Below are 15,686 nucleotides of genomic sequence, written 5' to 3' on the forward strand. Positions count from 1 at the left end.
GTTAACAGAGCAGACATGTCCTGTGGGATGTGTCACCTTGGGCTGCACTGTCAGGACATTGGAAGCTACAAGCAAAACATGTGAGTCGGGTGGGAACTATCTCTAGGAATCTATTACAATATATTGCAAGGCAAAAGTAAAATAATAACACAAAAAAGAATTAAAAGAGAACCGAAAATTATTTAATTTTTCCTTAAAAATAGGTCTGCCATCAAATTAGTAATGGAGGAAATTGTGTGATGAGACTCTGGAAACATAACAGGGAAAGTCTGGGAGCTGAGTTCCCAAGACTTTCAATTCTCTGAGGTGTCTATGAAGAGGAAATTCTGCCTTAAAAAGCAATCAATAAATCCCACAGCCCCCAAATACCCAAAACAAAACCTACTTAGGTAACTCAAAATCACCTCCATGACATTCATTTATTAGCACTATCTAAATGATTTCAATGTAAGAGATATTTAAGTTTTGTTGAATGGTAATATGAGAAAACCTATCTTTCCTTCCTGCTGGTTTGAATTCAGAAATGTGCCTGAACACCTGCAAAGGCGTGCCAAGGGGTCCTGCAGGCTGAAAAAAACCTCTATTATCCCTCCTGCAGCAGCTTCCAGCACAGGAACCTCTGTGCCTCAGCACTTCAGGTGTTTCAGGTGCTGTGGAAGTGTGTGTTACAGCTCAGTATAACAATTCCCAACACCCAATGTTAGCTACAGGGAAAAAGAAGGTTTTGCACAGCATCTGGAGATCTCTCATAATTTCCAGGCTTTTCTCAGCTGCTTCTATTCTTCCTGTTCCAGACAACTTTTCTCACATCTCAAAGCTAAAATGTGGCAATGATGGTTTTTAACAATTAGTACTTTTTTAATGGGAACAATACAGTTTAAAATTTAAAAAATACAGTTTAAAATTTAAAACATTTGCGGTGCTTCCTACTTCTGAGAGGGAAGAGCTGTATTCTTCACTTTCGTTTTCATTCTCGGGTAGAGTAACCACAACAAATGGGAAGAAATTAGGTCTCCATTTGCTCCAGGAGATGGCATTGTGAATACCCTTTTTATATGCAAGAAACAGAGAGAATCTAAAGGTAATCAATGTAGGCTGCCCATAGTTAATCAACCCAATGTGCATTAAAAAAAAAAAAAAAAAAAAAAACAAACCACAAAATAAAAAATTAAAGTGTAGGCCAAGTAGTTCTAAATAACTATTGCAAAGAATTTTAAGAATGGCTGCTGAACTAAAGAAGCAAAATATTGTGGCATCATTAATTAGGTTTGATTGAAGTTTGGAAGTATCCCTGAAGGACCGCTGGTGGATCTTTGAACATTGCTGTGGAATGAATTCTTCTGCACAATTATTTTTGAAGACAGAGCATATAAAAGGATAAATAATCCTTGTTTAGGGATTGGGAATTGAAGATGCCTTGGAATGCAGCAGAACTGAACGTAACAAGTTACAGTTGCAGGAAGAATATATCTGATGGTGCAATCTTTATCTGTTCCTCAATTTTTCACACAATGCCCCTCCCTACTCTAAATAATTCAGAGGTTTTTAAGCAATTTTTCTTAATCCTGTTTTGCTGTAAACTTATTTCCTGTAAATCATGTTTTCAGGGGAAAAGTGGAGATATTGACCACACAAAATAAATGAGAATAGCCATGAACCTGTAGGCATTGTTTTGCAAGTGTAAATCAGGTTTTAAAACAAGTAAAGAAAAAGATTTCACAATGCTATGTAAGTTTAGAACAGGTGGGGAAGAATGTGCTTCTGTTTCATTAAGTAATTAAAAATAAAATCGCATTAAAAGAATATAAATTAATTAAATATTTTTATTATTTATTACAATATGAAATTAATATCATATATAGTATTAATAATAATTGATTTATATTGTGTTTATGGCAAATTTGCCCAGTGGAAACAAACCATGGTTCTCTACATTGCTTGTAATTTAGGTTTGAATTTGATTGAGTGCTCAGCACACATATTTTAACACCATGGGTTAGGATCATTTGTGTCTGGATGAAGAGATGACAAGATACAGGCGTGTTAAGGGAGGCTACCAGTCAATTATCAATCAATCAATCAATCAATCAATCGTGGTGCCTCTCCAAGAACAGAAGAGATAAAAAGATGGAACATTGCAGGTGTTATTTACTAACACATTCTCTAATCAGTGCATTTCTTAGATTTCTGCCTTTAAAATAATGTATATCCCTAAGGTAAAATGAGGATTGTGTTCTTCATTATTCCATCTAACTTCCATTGTGTTGAGTGAAAAAAAAATATTGTCTCAAGAAAGTGTTTTGACATTTTGTTTCTTGAATATGTCTTGATTATTTTGAGGTTTGATTTGCTTGATTGTTTGCAATAAAAAGTATCTATTTCTTGCAATCAAATGTAACAGCATTTTTTAAATTTCAGTGTTGGGGAAGAAATTACTAAACATGTTTTAAACATCCTTTAAGTTTAGGAAAAAAACCACATCATTAGGATTTCCTAATTGAACAGGCTACCAAAGATATCAAAGATGGGAGGAAACTGCTTTCTCAGACAGCAAACAAATAAAATAATTGCCATTGTATATCATAACGAATGTTTTAAAATATGGGATTTTTCAAGATCCTTGTCATGAATGTACAAATTATTCCAACTCCAAAAAGATTGCTGTTAAAGTGGATTCTTGCCTTGGATTGTTTACTCCAACTGCTGCCATTTAACACGGCAAAGCATTACAAACGCACTGCAAATCACACCGCTCTTTGCGCTGGTGCTTTTGTTGTTATAATGATCATTGTAAGAGGAATTCCGGAGGAATGATGGCCTCGTGTTCCTGTTTATAAAGTTCCTGATTTTGTGGATTAATCTCAGTTTCTGATTTCGTGTATTAATCTTGTTGGGACAGCAGCAACCAGCTACAGGAGGAGTTCCTTGTGGAAAGGCAAGAAGTTCACACTCCAACCGTCCTGTTTTTCTTTACCCTGAACCAAAAGCACCGAGGGAGGGGGAATTCTGTCCCTCTGCCCTGCTCAGGTGAGACCCCACCTGCAGAGCTGCCTCCAGCTCAGGGTGCCCAGAGCAGCTGGGGCTGCCCCTGGATCCCTGGCAGTGCCCAAGGCCAGGCTGGACACGGGTTTGCAGCAGCCTGGGACAGTGGAAGGTGTTCCTGCCATGGCAGGGGGTGGGACAAAATCAGATTTAAGGTCCCTCCCCAACCCAAAAGACTTGTAGGTCTATGATTCCATGAAACAGAATTATAGAAAGTGAAAATGTTGTCCTAAAAGGATGAGCTCAATGGGTAACGTTTTTAAGTGTATGGAAATGAGAGGTGATAAACCAAAAAACAGGCTGCAGATTGAATATAAAAAACATTTGAAATTCAGCCAGAACACTAATTATGAGCTCTAGCAAATGTTGGTTGTCTGTACTGTTAAATAGTCTCTATTATTTTTATTAGAGATGATATCACCAAGTTTATGTGTAATTGTTTGGTTTTTAAAATTACTGGCTAAATGTGTGTTTCTTGCAACTCATCAAAGCATTAATGCTAACATTTGTTCATGGATGCATCTCTTCTATTATTCTAGATAAAGGCAGAGCAAAGTGTTTATTTTGCCTTTTCTACTGCCAGTAAGACCATTTACCAAATGCGTTATATTCCCCTTTCCAAAGCATCTGTATTAAAAAGCAATTAAAAAAAATCTCTGTAAGCAACAGAACTAATTATGACTAGTTTTTTACATGTATTCTGGGGGCTTTTTTTTATAATTCTGACAAAATTTACTGCAGTGTCTCAGTGACACTCCAACCATAAAAAAATCTGTCCTTCACTATAAAGACAGACTGCAGTACCATCAGATCACCACCTTCACACAATTTATCCTATTTATCCTATTCTAATTTCCTATTTCCACAATATTTCAAGTTTTTGTCCTCCCTTTACAGTCCTGTCTTTGATGATGTTTCTGGTTATTTTCTGTATCCCTGCAAGTAAAAGAAGCTTCTTATAATTCTGCTTCCCTTGAAAGCACCTCCATTTTTAATTTTATTTATTTTTATTTTTATTAGATTATTTTTTAAAAATTACTTTTATTTTTAAATTATTTTTAATTTAATTTTGTTTGGTTTTTTTATGAAGAAAGACCTCCTCACCCCCGTACTTTGATTATTCTGCACTTTCTCACCAGTGTGATAACTTGCTGTCTAAATTCTGTGGGGTTTTTTTCCTGTCCATGGAGAGACAGAACTCTCTTATTTGGTAACTGATCTTCCCAATGTTTTAGGACATCTAAACATCTAGACTCTGGAAGTTATTTCCAACCGTTGAAAAGAACAATCCTGAAGTTACTGTGGGAGCATGGCCTTCCAGAAGTCTCACATCAAATGGGGAAATGGGGTAAGAAATATGTATCAAAGGAATATCAAAAAAAGTAATCTTGCTGAAAGAAAAAACCAAAAAAAAGAAAAAAGCAAAGCCAAAATAAAATTGAAACAAAAAAAAAAAAAACAAAAAAAAAACCCAAAAAAACCCCTCCAAACCCCCCCCCCAAAAAAAAACAAAAACAAAAACAAAAACAAAACAAAAAAAAAAACCAAAACCAAAACAAAACCACCTGAAAACCTAAAAGACTGAAGAAGTTTGGAGGAAAACAGTGAAACTTTGGACGACTTCTAGGTAGGACTTGCTGCCATTCAACTCCAGATTCTCTAAAACCTAACAAAGAAATTGTGTGTTTGCAATCCAAACTGAATGTGTTAAATCAAGTGATTTTTTTTTCAAAAAATTCAAAGGAATTTTTTATTCAGATCATCATTGATTAATATCAAAGTATTTGCAATATTATGTGAACTAGGCAGATGCAGCAAATTTCTTTTTGCAGTTCACTGTGGGACAGCTCAGCTCTGGGAGTCTAACATGGATCAGATACAGGTGTAATTTTTACTCTCTCTGATGAGTTTCATTGACTCTTGGTGTTTAGGGTGCATTTTTTTACATTATAAACAGAGAACCAAACCAGATCCAAATTACAGAACTACAGAATATTTGGGGTAGGACTCTGGAGAGTCCCATTCCCCCGCCCAGGGGCACAGGAAGGTGTCCAGCTGGGGCTGGCATGGCTCCAGACAGGGACACTCCAGGCCCTCCCTGGGCAGCTGTTGCAGGGCTCTGCCCCTCCATGGACACAAGCTCTCCCTCCTGCCGGCCTGCCACTCGCTGCCCTTTATTTGCCGGCCGCCGCTGCTGCCGCTGGCCCCGGCAGCACCGAGCAGAGCCCGGCCCGTGCTCCGGCAGCCCCTGGAGATGTTGGCACGGACGGATGGGATCCCCTCTCGGCGTTCCCTTCTGCAGCCTGCCCGGGCCCAGCTCCCGCAGGCTCTGCCCGGCCCGGAGCTGCTGCAGAGCCCAAATGCTCCGTGTGCCTCCCCTGGAGCCTCTGCAGCAGCTGCTGGTGTCTGCTGTGCTGAGGAGCCCGGGGCTGGAGGCAGCCCTGCAGAGGAGCCTGGCCTGGGCAGGGCACAGCGGCAGCATCCCCTCCCTCACCTGCTCCCACCCTCGGGGCACCCCAGGGTCCCCCTGGCCCTGCTGGCCCCAGGACCCTCTGTCAGCTCATGGTCACCTTGTCCCCAGCAGTCCCCCCGCGTCCCCCACAGGCTGGGCTGGCCCTGGGGTTGTTCCTGCCCATGTCCTGGTGGGAAGAACCTCACTGGGTTTGTCTCCACCCAGCTCTGCCCAGGTCCCTCTGAGTGCCAGCTCAGCCTCCAGGTGGGTCAGACACTCCCCCAGCTCTGCATCACCAGACACAATCAGATAAACAGGGAAGAAAATAAAAACTCCCTACAGGACTGGTGGGTTAGGGGCACTCGTTTTGTCTCCAGGGCCTTTAGTTGCCAAAAGCAGGAATGATAGGTGAGTCAACAAATAACATTTGGCATGGTAGTACAACTCTTCCCTTCCCAACTGATAGAATGTGACTTTTCTTCAGGCTCAAAGGCAATAATTTCTTTTTTTTTTCTTTTTATTTTTCTTTTTTTTTTCTTTTTTCTTTTTTTTTTTTTTTTTTTTTTGTGTGTGTGTGTGTGTTTCAGACACAATATTCTTGTATTACTCTGTGGACTGTAAAAGTGAATTTAAACTTTGTCCCCGCTGAAGAAGCTGTTTTGGCACAGAGAAAAATCTGCTTGTAAATGGGTCATTCTTAGTTGCATGCATATGTATGGTTGAAAAGCTGAATTTCACTTACCAACTTTTCAAAGTTTAATGATCAAAATTTTGTTTCAAAAAGTGTCTTTGGGGGCTCTTGTCAGTTTCTGCCTTTTTTTCTCCTCTTCTATCCCCATCATGAAAAGAAGGATTTTGAGAGTTAATATTGTTCTTTTCCAGCTGCAGTGCTCCAACACTGCCAATTTGATTACCAATTATACAAATTCTTACTACTTAATAGGTTTTATACACCATTACAATTCTGGTGAATGAATTTACCAGATTTGCCTAATCTGCAAGATACTGAAATATCTGACTGCTTATTTAAAAAAAAAAGAAAAAAAAAAAAACTTGAGAAGGTATAAACTTCCATATTATATCCATATATAATTTATAACTGAATTTTATAGCAGTAATTAATCTTTCCTATTTAGCTGACTGGAACCAAAAGAGTTGAAAGAAAAAAAAAAAAAACTACCTTTGTGAAAATAATAATTCTTGAGGACATTTATGAATTAAACATATACAGAAGCATCCTTTATCAGAAAGAAAACATTTAAATGGGAAGCTTTTTTCAGAATGAGAGAAACGTCTAATGAAAATGGCCTTTTAAAGGGCTCTTGCTTAAGAGACAAAACTCCCAATTTCAAACAATAAAGTTTTTTATGTGACACAACCACCAATCAGGCAGCAATTCAGGATATGTGAAGGCAATAAATGGACAGAAAAATGTACAAACCTAACAAAAAAGGAAAACATTTATGTGTATACTTGTATATTTCAATGCTATTATTAAAAACATGTAGTCATAATGCATTGTAAATTCTGTTGAATTATATGCCAGTGTGCTCCATGACACAAACATTGTCTGTTCTACATTCCTTTACTTAAATATATGTTAGCTCTCTGAGTTTATCTGTTTCCATTAGAGGAATAATAACAACAACAGCAACAACAACAATAGCAGCAACAACAACAATACTACTACTACTACTACTACTAATAATAATAATAATAGTAATTTATTTGTTTTATTCTTGTTAATGGTGATTTTCGTGGTGGTTGTTCCTGTTAATACTGTTGTATTATTAAAATTGACTGCTACAGCAGTACTGCAGCACCTTCCTCCTCCTCCTCCAGGGACAGATGTCCTGATTTTGAACCCAAAAAAAAAAAAAAAACAAGAGAGAGATTATATTGCTGATTCTCTGGGGCCTGCACAATCCTCCTGTGAGAACACAATTGTCAGTCTGAAGGCTGAAGGAGATTTTAACTCAGACAAGCCAAGTCATCCTTGAATTTTTTATTTCCCCAGACCCATACCCTACACAATTAACAACACAAAGAGAATTGCCTGCACAGATCTCACTTTGTCACAAGAAATCATGTTTACTTTTACTTTTTCCCATTCACTTTGTTCCTCCACAGCACTTTGTGGTTCTGGCTCTAGTCTTAAGCTGTAAATTCCCTGGGGAAAGGGGCTGATGCTGCTGCACCCCAGCCTTTTCAGCAGCTGCCTGTAAAATCTGCTCTGGTTGTCAATCGAGATGAAATCAAATGAGACAAAATGAAGATTTCTCAAAATTATAACGAGAACCAGAGCACTCATTGGAAAAGTAGAGTCCCTGAAGGGAAGGAAATTGTCAAGATATTTAATTGATATACCAGAGAGGCAGATGAAGCAGCTGTATTGCTCGAGTCAGAGTGCAGGCTGAAATCTCAGCATCTCGTGTCAAGCAAGTTTCCTGGCTGCTGTACCACTAACAATCTGAAAAGAAAGAGAAGGGGATTCTTGTGTCTTCTTTAGATGAGTATGCCCTTTTCCATCTTGGGAAAAAAATGTTCTGCCAATCATGAAAAATATTACCTTTCAGAAATGTAACTGGAACTAGCACATTCCTTCCCTCAACTTTTCTTTTTTTTCTTTTTTTTTCCTTTTTTTTTTTTTTTTTTTTTTGTGGTTATGTGAGGAATAAAAATTTCTAAAACAAATTTTATCTCTTAACCTGAAGAAGGTAACAACAAGAACAGTAAAACCAACCAACCAACCAACGAACTAAAAAACCCTCAACCAACCCAAGAACACTTAAGAATAACTTTCTATGGCAAACATTTTCTGTGATACATTGAGGCAGGATGTCTCCGTCAGCTCACTGCAGTGACAAAAAATTATTCCTAAAATCTCTCACATTGTCAAATTCTGACATGAATTATCTACAAACTGTCACGCTGGACTTCCAGATATCAGAAGATTGAAGAAACCATGTTGGTTAGTTGTCTTGATTGACACAGAATTAATAATTGAAATCTTTCATGTGTATGTGATGTCGATTTGAAATGCATCCCACCACAAGAGACTAAGAGCCAAAAGTATCTTGGCTCTAATAATATTCTCTGATTTGGAAATCACAAGATCTTTGGCAAAGTCTGCAGTTAAATGCCTGAAATGCAGGTGGCACCATGCCCTTAAATACTTTATAGTGATTTAATGGTTCCTCCCCTGTGTTCTGAAATTCTGTGTGAATGAGCTACTAAAAGTAATGGTGCAATGTGAGCACTGAAAGAAAGACAAAGTCATTCCTAAAATTATGTTTCAAATCTTGTTTTCTACCTCAGAGTAAAATAAATTAACACACACACACATACCAAAAAACCCCCAAAACAAACAAACCAAAAAACCCTGCTATTATTTATTGCAAAGATCTGCAAAAGCACACAACTTCAGACACTGTAAAAACTCCTTAGAGTTTAAGTAGTTGAAGCATATTCTTGCTAACATGAAAATATGTTTTGTAGGTGTCTGAAACGAACTCTTTCACCAAGTTCATTCATGTGTTCTCCTTGAAAACCCAGTATAAATAACAGTAGGATAAAGACCTTGGCACAACACATTTAACTCTGTAAAACAGCAACTTCAGCACTAAAACCCAAACAGCACCTTGGTTGTTACAAATTTAACGTAGCCCCTGAAGAGCTGTGCTTAGAATTTTAGCAGCTTCTAGCACAGCCCTTGTGGGGTTTGTTGAAATTCAGCTTGATTCGGTTGAGTGTTGGCCAAACCAGGGAATTTCTGAGGCTGCAATATGTACTGCATGAGAGGGAATCCTTCCACCTTCAGGGAGTCCTTCAGTGCACCCGGATCACTGCGCTGCACTTCAGAGATGTTCCTTCAATGATTCAGGGTGCAAATATTTCCTGATCCTGAGGCATGAGAGGCAAGGCCAGCTTTGCTGGAGATCCCAAAGAGCTGTTGGACTCCTTCCCCATAGCAGTTGTGTAGAAGGGTAAATGACCCAAAACTCCCATTAATAATGGTGATTTGGCTTTCTTGTAAAAAGGAGCAGAAACAATCCAGAGAGGGGGGCAGAACAAGCTGTACTAGCACAAAGCAAGCACTGTGCAAGTGCAGTATTGGAGATCATGGACCAGTGGAAAGAGACAAACTTGAGAAAAAGAGAAGTGTGTGTTAGCTTGGTTTTGTAAGGCTTAAGGTTTTGTTAAGGCTTAACAAAGGCTGTTCAGTCAGATAGTCTCTCTTCCACTGTCTGATTTCCTTTAAGTACACATATTTGCAGCTGGAAGAAGTGCCACCAAGGGCATGGGAATGTGATATCCAAGGTGCCAGTCCTCACTATGGAGTGGGTTGGCATTTTAAAAATATATATAGACAGCAAAGAGAGGTGTGAAGCAGCACCCCTCACATGGATGCTCTGGGCGCCCAACAGCCTCTCAGAAATGCAGGTACCCTACAATCCCCTGGTTTTCCTGGGAACATCCATCTCACAGCATCACCACCAGCTGGGAAAGGGTCCTGAGCAGAAATCTGCTCCCATGTCAGCAGACCTTCTCGAAATGACAGGGACTAGGGTTAGATGGGATATTGGGAATTAGGAATTGCTCCCTGGCAGGGTGGGCAGGCCCTGGCACAGGGTGCCCAGAGCAGCTGAGGCTGCCCCTGGATCCCTGGCAGTGCCCAAGGCCAGGCTGGACACTGGGGCTGGGAGCAGCCTGGGACAGGGGAAGGTGTCCCTGCCATGGCTAGGGGGACACTAGGTGAAATTAAAGGTCATAGCCAACACATTTCGTGCTTCTATGATTCTATAACCCACTGTCTGCAGCTTGCTGCAAGTGTCACTTCATTGGGGCAGAACTTTGCCTTTTTTACCTTAACTGTGACTCCTCAGTCAGAGCAGTGACATCTTTAACTCAGAACTTTGTGGTGTCTGCAGAGAGTGGGAGAACTACATGGCACTGGTGCTGAACTGTCTGCAGAGGCACTGAACAGACACACGTGCAGCTTCCACACACCTTAGTCTTGCTGAAAGAAACACCATGAACCCAAATTCCTTTCACAAGTAGTCAGGGAATGATCCCAACTGAAATTAATCAGTTTCTCAGCTTCAGGGGTGTGCAGAAGGCTTTACAGAATGAAACACAGGAGTGCCTCATGGCAGAGGCTGTGCTCACACCTTAGCCTTTGCACTCCTCTCCTCTCCAATATTCTTGTGCACTTCACATGTTCACATTTTAGGAGGAAAAGGATTCATTTTAAAACATACTCAGGCATTTACACAGGATTCTTTAATACTATCCTCTATAGGAAGTAAAAGCTTACTTCCAAAAATAAAAAAAAAGTAATCAAACCCTACTATGATGCTGATTTTGTTGGTTTCTTCCTATAAATAGTCAAAAAGGGAAAAAAAACCAAAAAAACAACTCTGTACTGCAAAAGACTGAAAGAAAAAGTTCCTTTTTTTTTTTTCTTTAATGGAGTTTGACTGTTCCCCTGTGTTGCACAGCTACTTCTCCCCCTTCCCTGTGATGGAGCATTACATGACAATGCTTTTGAACCTGAAATGTTTGAGGAAACAGGATCTTCCACAAAACCCACGTTGACTTAATGGGACACCTCACATGTTCAAGAAGTGGGGGATCAGGCTGTGCTTGGGAAAAGATAAAAAACCCAACTGTTCCCTTTTTTTAGAGGCAGTGTCAACCCCAGGAATAGTTCTGGCGGCGTTGCTGTGGTTGTGACAGACAGATGTATTATCTCTTTTCTTGAGTCAAACACACACAGATGACTTGCAGAATCAGAGCAGCCAGTTACGCTGAATGGTGTCTGACAAATCCCCGAAGAACAAAGTACATATTATTAGGGGAAAAAAAAAAATAAAAGGAAAGTTCTGCTGCATGCAGCAAACGCTTTTTATAGCCCTAATTATAGCGGAGGTGGCAATATAATCTGTGCCTGTGCAGTCTGAGACTATCCTGATCTCTGGCTCTCAGGAGGTTCTCATCTGGCTGGTGCTGTGATGGGAGCTGGTGATAAAACTAATCTCCTCCACAAAGCTGGTAATCCAAGATACCCTAAAGGTGTTACAGGGTAATTGCCGGGTTACACTCACGTTGTCTGGATGACATCTAAAATTGGCAAGAGGTTGGCAAACGGGAAGGATCAGCTCTTGCTCTGCTACTTCTACAGCACTGGTGGGAGTAACTTGGTTCACCTTTTGTGCAACAAATGTTAGACCTGATGTCACTGCTAAACACACTAAGCCATTATTCTTCTCTTATGCCAAAATCATCTTCATGCTATACATTCATACTTTCTGTCACTGCTCTTTTACTGATGGCTCTTAATCCAAAGACAGTGTGCCTGTCTACATTTCTACAGGCTAAAATTTCAATTTTTTTTTCCTGTTTAATGCACTGAAGGTCTTCAAAGAGTTAATTGGAACATTTGAGGCAAGATAGGAAATAATGCAGAAAACTTAAGCTACTAATTAAAGTAAGATGGAGGAAAACAGTGCGGACATCACCAGACATGGATTAGCTCTTCCCCAGTTAGTTTTGTATTTTTTTCCCCCTTGGAAAGGCAGCCGTTGATTTGTGTCTCCACTCTACTTCCTCTGCTCCAGAAGGTCTACAGGAATCTTTAGCCTAAGGGAGGGATGCTGCAGATCTAAGCAGTCCCTGTCTAGAGATCCTATTAGGCAGAAAATTCCGACAAACAGAGCTGATCATTTAGATGGAAGAACATAAGGAAAATTGAATGCAAAAGAGTTCTTGATCCTGAGTGATTGGTAAACAAACAAAATATGTATTTGAGTATTAGAGTGCAGCTAAGTCAAATTAAGCAGGAATTATCCTGAAGTGTAGGAACAGTCTGGAAAGTCAAAAGTAGTCTTTGAGTTCTATGGGTGGCAGAAAAAGGAAGACAGAGATAGTAGGGATTAATATCTGGCAGTTCTTGAGCCCATTCTCTCTTAAATTCCAAACCACAAAGCATATAATGAAGCCACGTGACAGGAGGAAGAGTTTTGCCTTAGGAGTAAACATAAAAATACAATCATAAAACCGGATTTTATATATTTTGTATTTATATTAATGTTGATATAAAAGGTAGAATGTCAGCTTGAGCTGCAATGGCTTGTGACATCCCAGTCCCATCCCGCCCGTATTTCAGTAAAATGCCTCCACCACTGGGATGACAGTAAGGATTTGCAAGTTTGTAACCCAAAAAAAGGAAAAGAGAACCTTCAAGATGGCCTGAAGGTCTTAGGGTTTCCTACATAAAATTGATGTTTGCATACCTAGAGTACTTATAGAGTCATAAGGCAGGTTTTCCAGCTGTCGACAGCAGGAGGCAGCTGCTTCAAGAAAAACAAAAAAATGGTAAAAAAAAGAATAATATTTTCTGAACCTTGGAGGACGTTGAAGGACACCAGGTTAGAATCTTCATCCAGAAGGCGAGGTCAGGGACAGGTCACTGTAGGAGGGGAGTGCTACAAGATGCTGCAACCACAACAACCCCAATGACAATAGTGTGAGCCTACAGCACAGCAGCAGAGGAGCTCTCGGGTAGAACCCAGGATGGAGCAGTAAATAGCACAGCCTGCCTTCAGGAAACCCATATTAAGAACACTAAGATGCAGGTGATTGCTACCTTTGGCTTGGAAGGAGCAGTCTCGGAGCCAACCTCACAGCGCTGAGCTGGAGTTGTGTTGCCCTGTGCTGAGGAGAGAAGCTGGAGTAGAAGGAAGGTGCTGTATGAAGGGATCTCCTGCAGCATCCTCCATTTCTGGGTCATCCCAAAACACCAGGAGCAAGCAGGAGGAAGCAGCACAGGAAGAGTAGCCCAGCAGAGTAGAGCCTAGCAAAAAAAGTCTGATTACTCTGAGGTGGGAAGATAGGTTTTATTGAATAAAACTTATTGAGAACCTGAAAACAAAAAGGCACTGCACTTTAGGTAAGAGCCAGGCAGAAAAGCCTTTTGTTGTTTCATCCCTTTTGGCTGAATAAACAATGCCTGGCTTTGAATAAGCTATTTCTGTGTCATTTTAATCAGCTGCTAGTCACAGGCTCTCAGTGGAAAAAGGCCTCCCGGTACTGAGTGTAGTTAGTCCCTTCAGATTTATCCTAATTGGGGAAATAAAGGGGCTGCATTACGGGATTATTCCCTCAAGAAAAATAAAATTAAAAAAAAAAAAATCACGGGCAAGACTGCCACTTGGGGGTGCAGGCATGCTGGGCTGCCACAGCAGCTACAGTGCAGCTTGCCTTGTAATTGTGACAGCTGGATTCTTGGTTGTAAAACAGAGATAAGCAGTAAAATTAGCACCGTTGTAGAGAAACAATGCGTTAATATCAGAAGATTTGTTAAGGCTCCCTGAATTTCCACTATCTCTTTATTGGCAGCAAAGCAACCCTTGGGGAGAAAGAGAAGTATTTTCTTTCCAGGCAGTGGTTCTTCTGGGAGTTCTCTGGCATGGAGACTGATGTATAAAATCCAAGTTGCTGTAGAGGTGGCGATGCAATCGCAGGGATACCTGTGCAGCTCAGTGAAGGCACACCTGAGTGCTGCCAGGTGAGTTGTGCTAATGCACCCGACAGTGAGGACAGGAAAAAGTTTGGGTGGGTGCTACCAAGCTCCCACATGTCCAGAGCATTACAATGGACTACAGCTCATGATAACATGCATTTTCTGCTGCTGTAGGCTAAATTAATGTTGGGAGATTGTTTTTTTTTTTTTTCTTTATCTATCCTAGGCTGCTGGATAACTGCACCGCCCTGAGTGCCATCAGGAAGCTTGCCCTGCTGTGGTGAGTGATGTGCATACCTCGTGTGGGCACCACTGAGCTGTGTGCAAGCAGGAAAAGTCATGGGATTATGGGTGTCAAATACTCTTTATCGAGGTGCGTCATTTCTGTTAATTTTGCAGTTTAACCAGCGCAAAAAAAGCCTCGTCCTTTCAAATCTTTGCTGACAAGGTAAGGTGTTGAAACCAAAACACTTCCAGTGTCAAGGAAAAATGTGATTAATTGCGAGCTCAGATGTAAAACCAGAGCTTTAGGCAAGGGCTGTCGCCCTGTCACTGGCAGGCATTTAATGGCAGACAAAGGGCTTGCAAAATGAAATGCTGTAACTACTGCGAGGTGCCAGCCAAAGTAACCAAGAGACCAGACGACTTAACGGGTCGTTTCCAGTCCTAATCTCACGATGTCTCTTCTCGTTGTCATGCAAGCAGCCCGGACTTTCAGGTTGTATCTGCAGAAATGCTTCTCAACAGCCTAGTGCTGTTCAGTTCATCCTTCTCACCCGGCAAGTGCCTTAAAGCCATATTTATATGTGGTCTTTCACCATGAAGGCATGTGGACGGGATGCAAATTACAGATATAAAATATCTGGAGAGCCTTTTGACGCCCAATAGGAAATATATACCTATATACCCAGGTAGGGAAAATAGATGAAAAATAAAAAAAAAAAAAAAAGAAAAGTGTATAGTGGTCTGACGTGAGATCTTCCTACCCTCTACCTTGGGCTCCTTCTGAAATATCACCACATCTTTCATTCTTGCTTTGACTCCCTTCCAGTTTTGGGCAGTATGGCATCCTACCTGAGGAGGGAAGGAGGTGGAAGAACGGACCTTAGCATCTCCTGGTCTGGTGGAAGGCGTCCTTGCCCGTGGCGTGGGCGTTGGGATGTGGTGAGCTTTGAGGTGCCTTCCAACCCAAACCATGCCATAATCCTGTGATCCCGTGCGAGATCCTTGTGTGGATGTTCAGGAGGTATTTTAAACCGAGGCAGCGCTTGGCAGAGCGCAGGGCTTGGACAGCATCTACAAGACAGAAGTTTGTGGAGGGCAAAATTTCTCCGCGGAGGGTAAAACACCTTCGTGAACAGCGTCCGCTCCCTGCTAGACGAGGGCAGGCACCCACCCAAAACCAAACTAGCCCGGAACATGCGATTTGCCGCGGGAGAGGAACCCCGGGGCACGCAGACCTGCTCCAGCCGTCCGCGCACACCGGAGCGCTGCGGGAGCATCCCCGGGATCAGCCGGGGCCCGCGGGGTCCCAGCCCGGTGGGGGATGGAGCTCCCGCACGGAGCCCGGACCCGGCTTGCCGGTGTTCCATCCCGCCCCCTCGGCATCGAGGGGTCCCGGTCCGTGCGGGAGCTCCATCCCGCACCCTCCGCATCGCGGGGGCGCGG

At 41.4% G+C, this 15,686-nt stretch overlaps 1 protein-coding gene across 3 annotated transcripts; it reads right to left on the reverse strand.

Annotated features, from left to right (window-relative positions):
- Positions 1-7,020: 7,020 nt before the first annotated feature.
- LOC119695240 lies at positions 7,021-15,675 on the reverse strand. 3 transcript variants are annotated; one of them, XR_005255109.1, is made up of 3 exons: positions 15,093-15,675; positions 7,862-7,964; positions 7,021-7,347 (listed from the first exon to the last, which is right to left on the reverse strand). XR_005255109.1 is itself a non-coding variant. In XM_038123272.1 (2 exons), exons 1-2 carry the CDS (start codon positions 15,671-15,673, stop codon positions 7,916-7,918), a joined length of 600 nt encoding a protein of 199 aa, XP_037979200.1. In that variant the 5' UTR covers positions 15,674-15,675; the 3' UTR covers positions 7,021-7,915. The 3 variants fall into 3 exon arrangements, 2 of the variants coding, with proteins under 2 accessions (XP_037979200.1, XP_037979198.1); XM_038123272.1 differs by having other exon boundaries at positions 7,021-7,964; positions 15,123-15,675; XM_038123270.1 differs by having other exon boundaries at positions 7,021-7,964.
- Positions 15,676-15,686: the final 11 nt, after the last annotated feature.

Source organism: Motacilla alba, chromosome Z, assembly GCF_015832195.1.
Source record: "Motacilla alba alba isolate MOTALB_02 chromosome Z, Motacilla_alba_V1.0_pri, whole genome shotgun sequence".
NCBI classification, from domain to species: Eukaryota; Metazoa; Chordata; class Aves; order Passeriformes; family Motacillidae; genus Motacilla; species Motacilla alba.

What these genes read in the sequence shown, in the direction of transcription:
- LOC119695240 (XM_038123270.1), bottom strand. Translation starts at nt 15,673, where the DNA reads ATGCGGAGGGTGCGGGATGGAGCTCCCGCACGGACCGGGACCCCTCGA. An exon ending in CCACCTCCTTCCCTCCTCAG is followed by an intron (nt 7,965 to 15,092) that starts GTAGGATGCCAT and finishes CTTTCTTTTCAG; the next exon opens with ATTGTTAGTGGTACAGCAGC.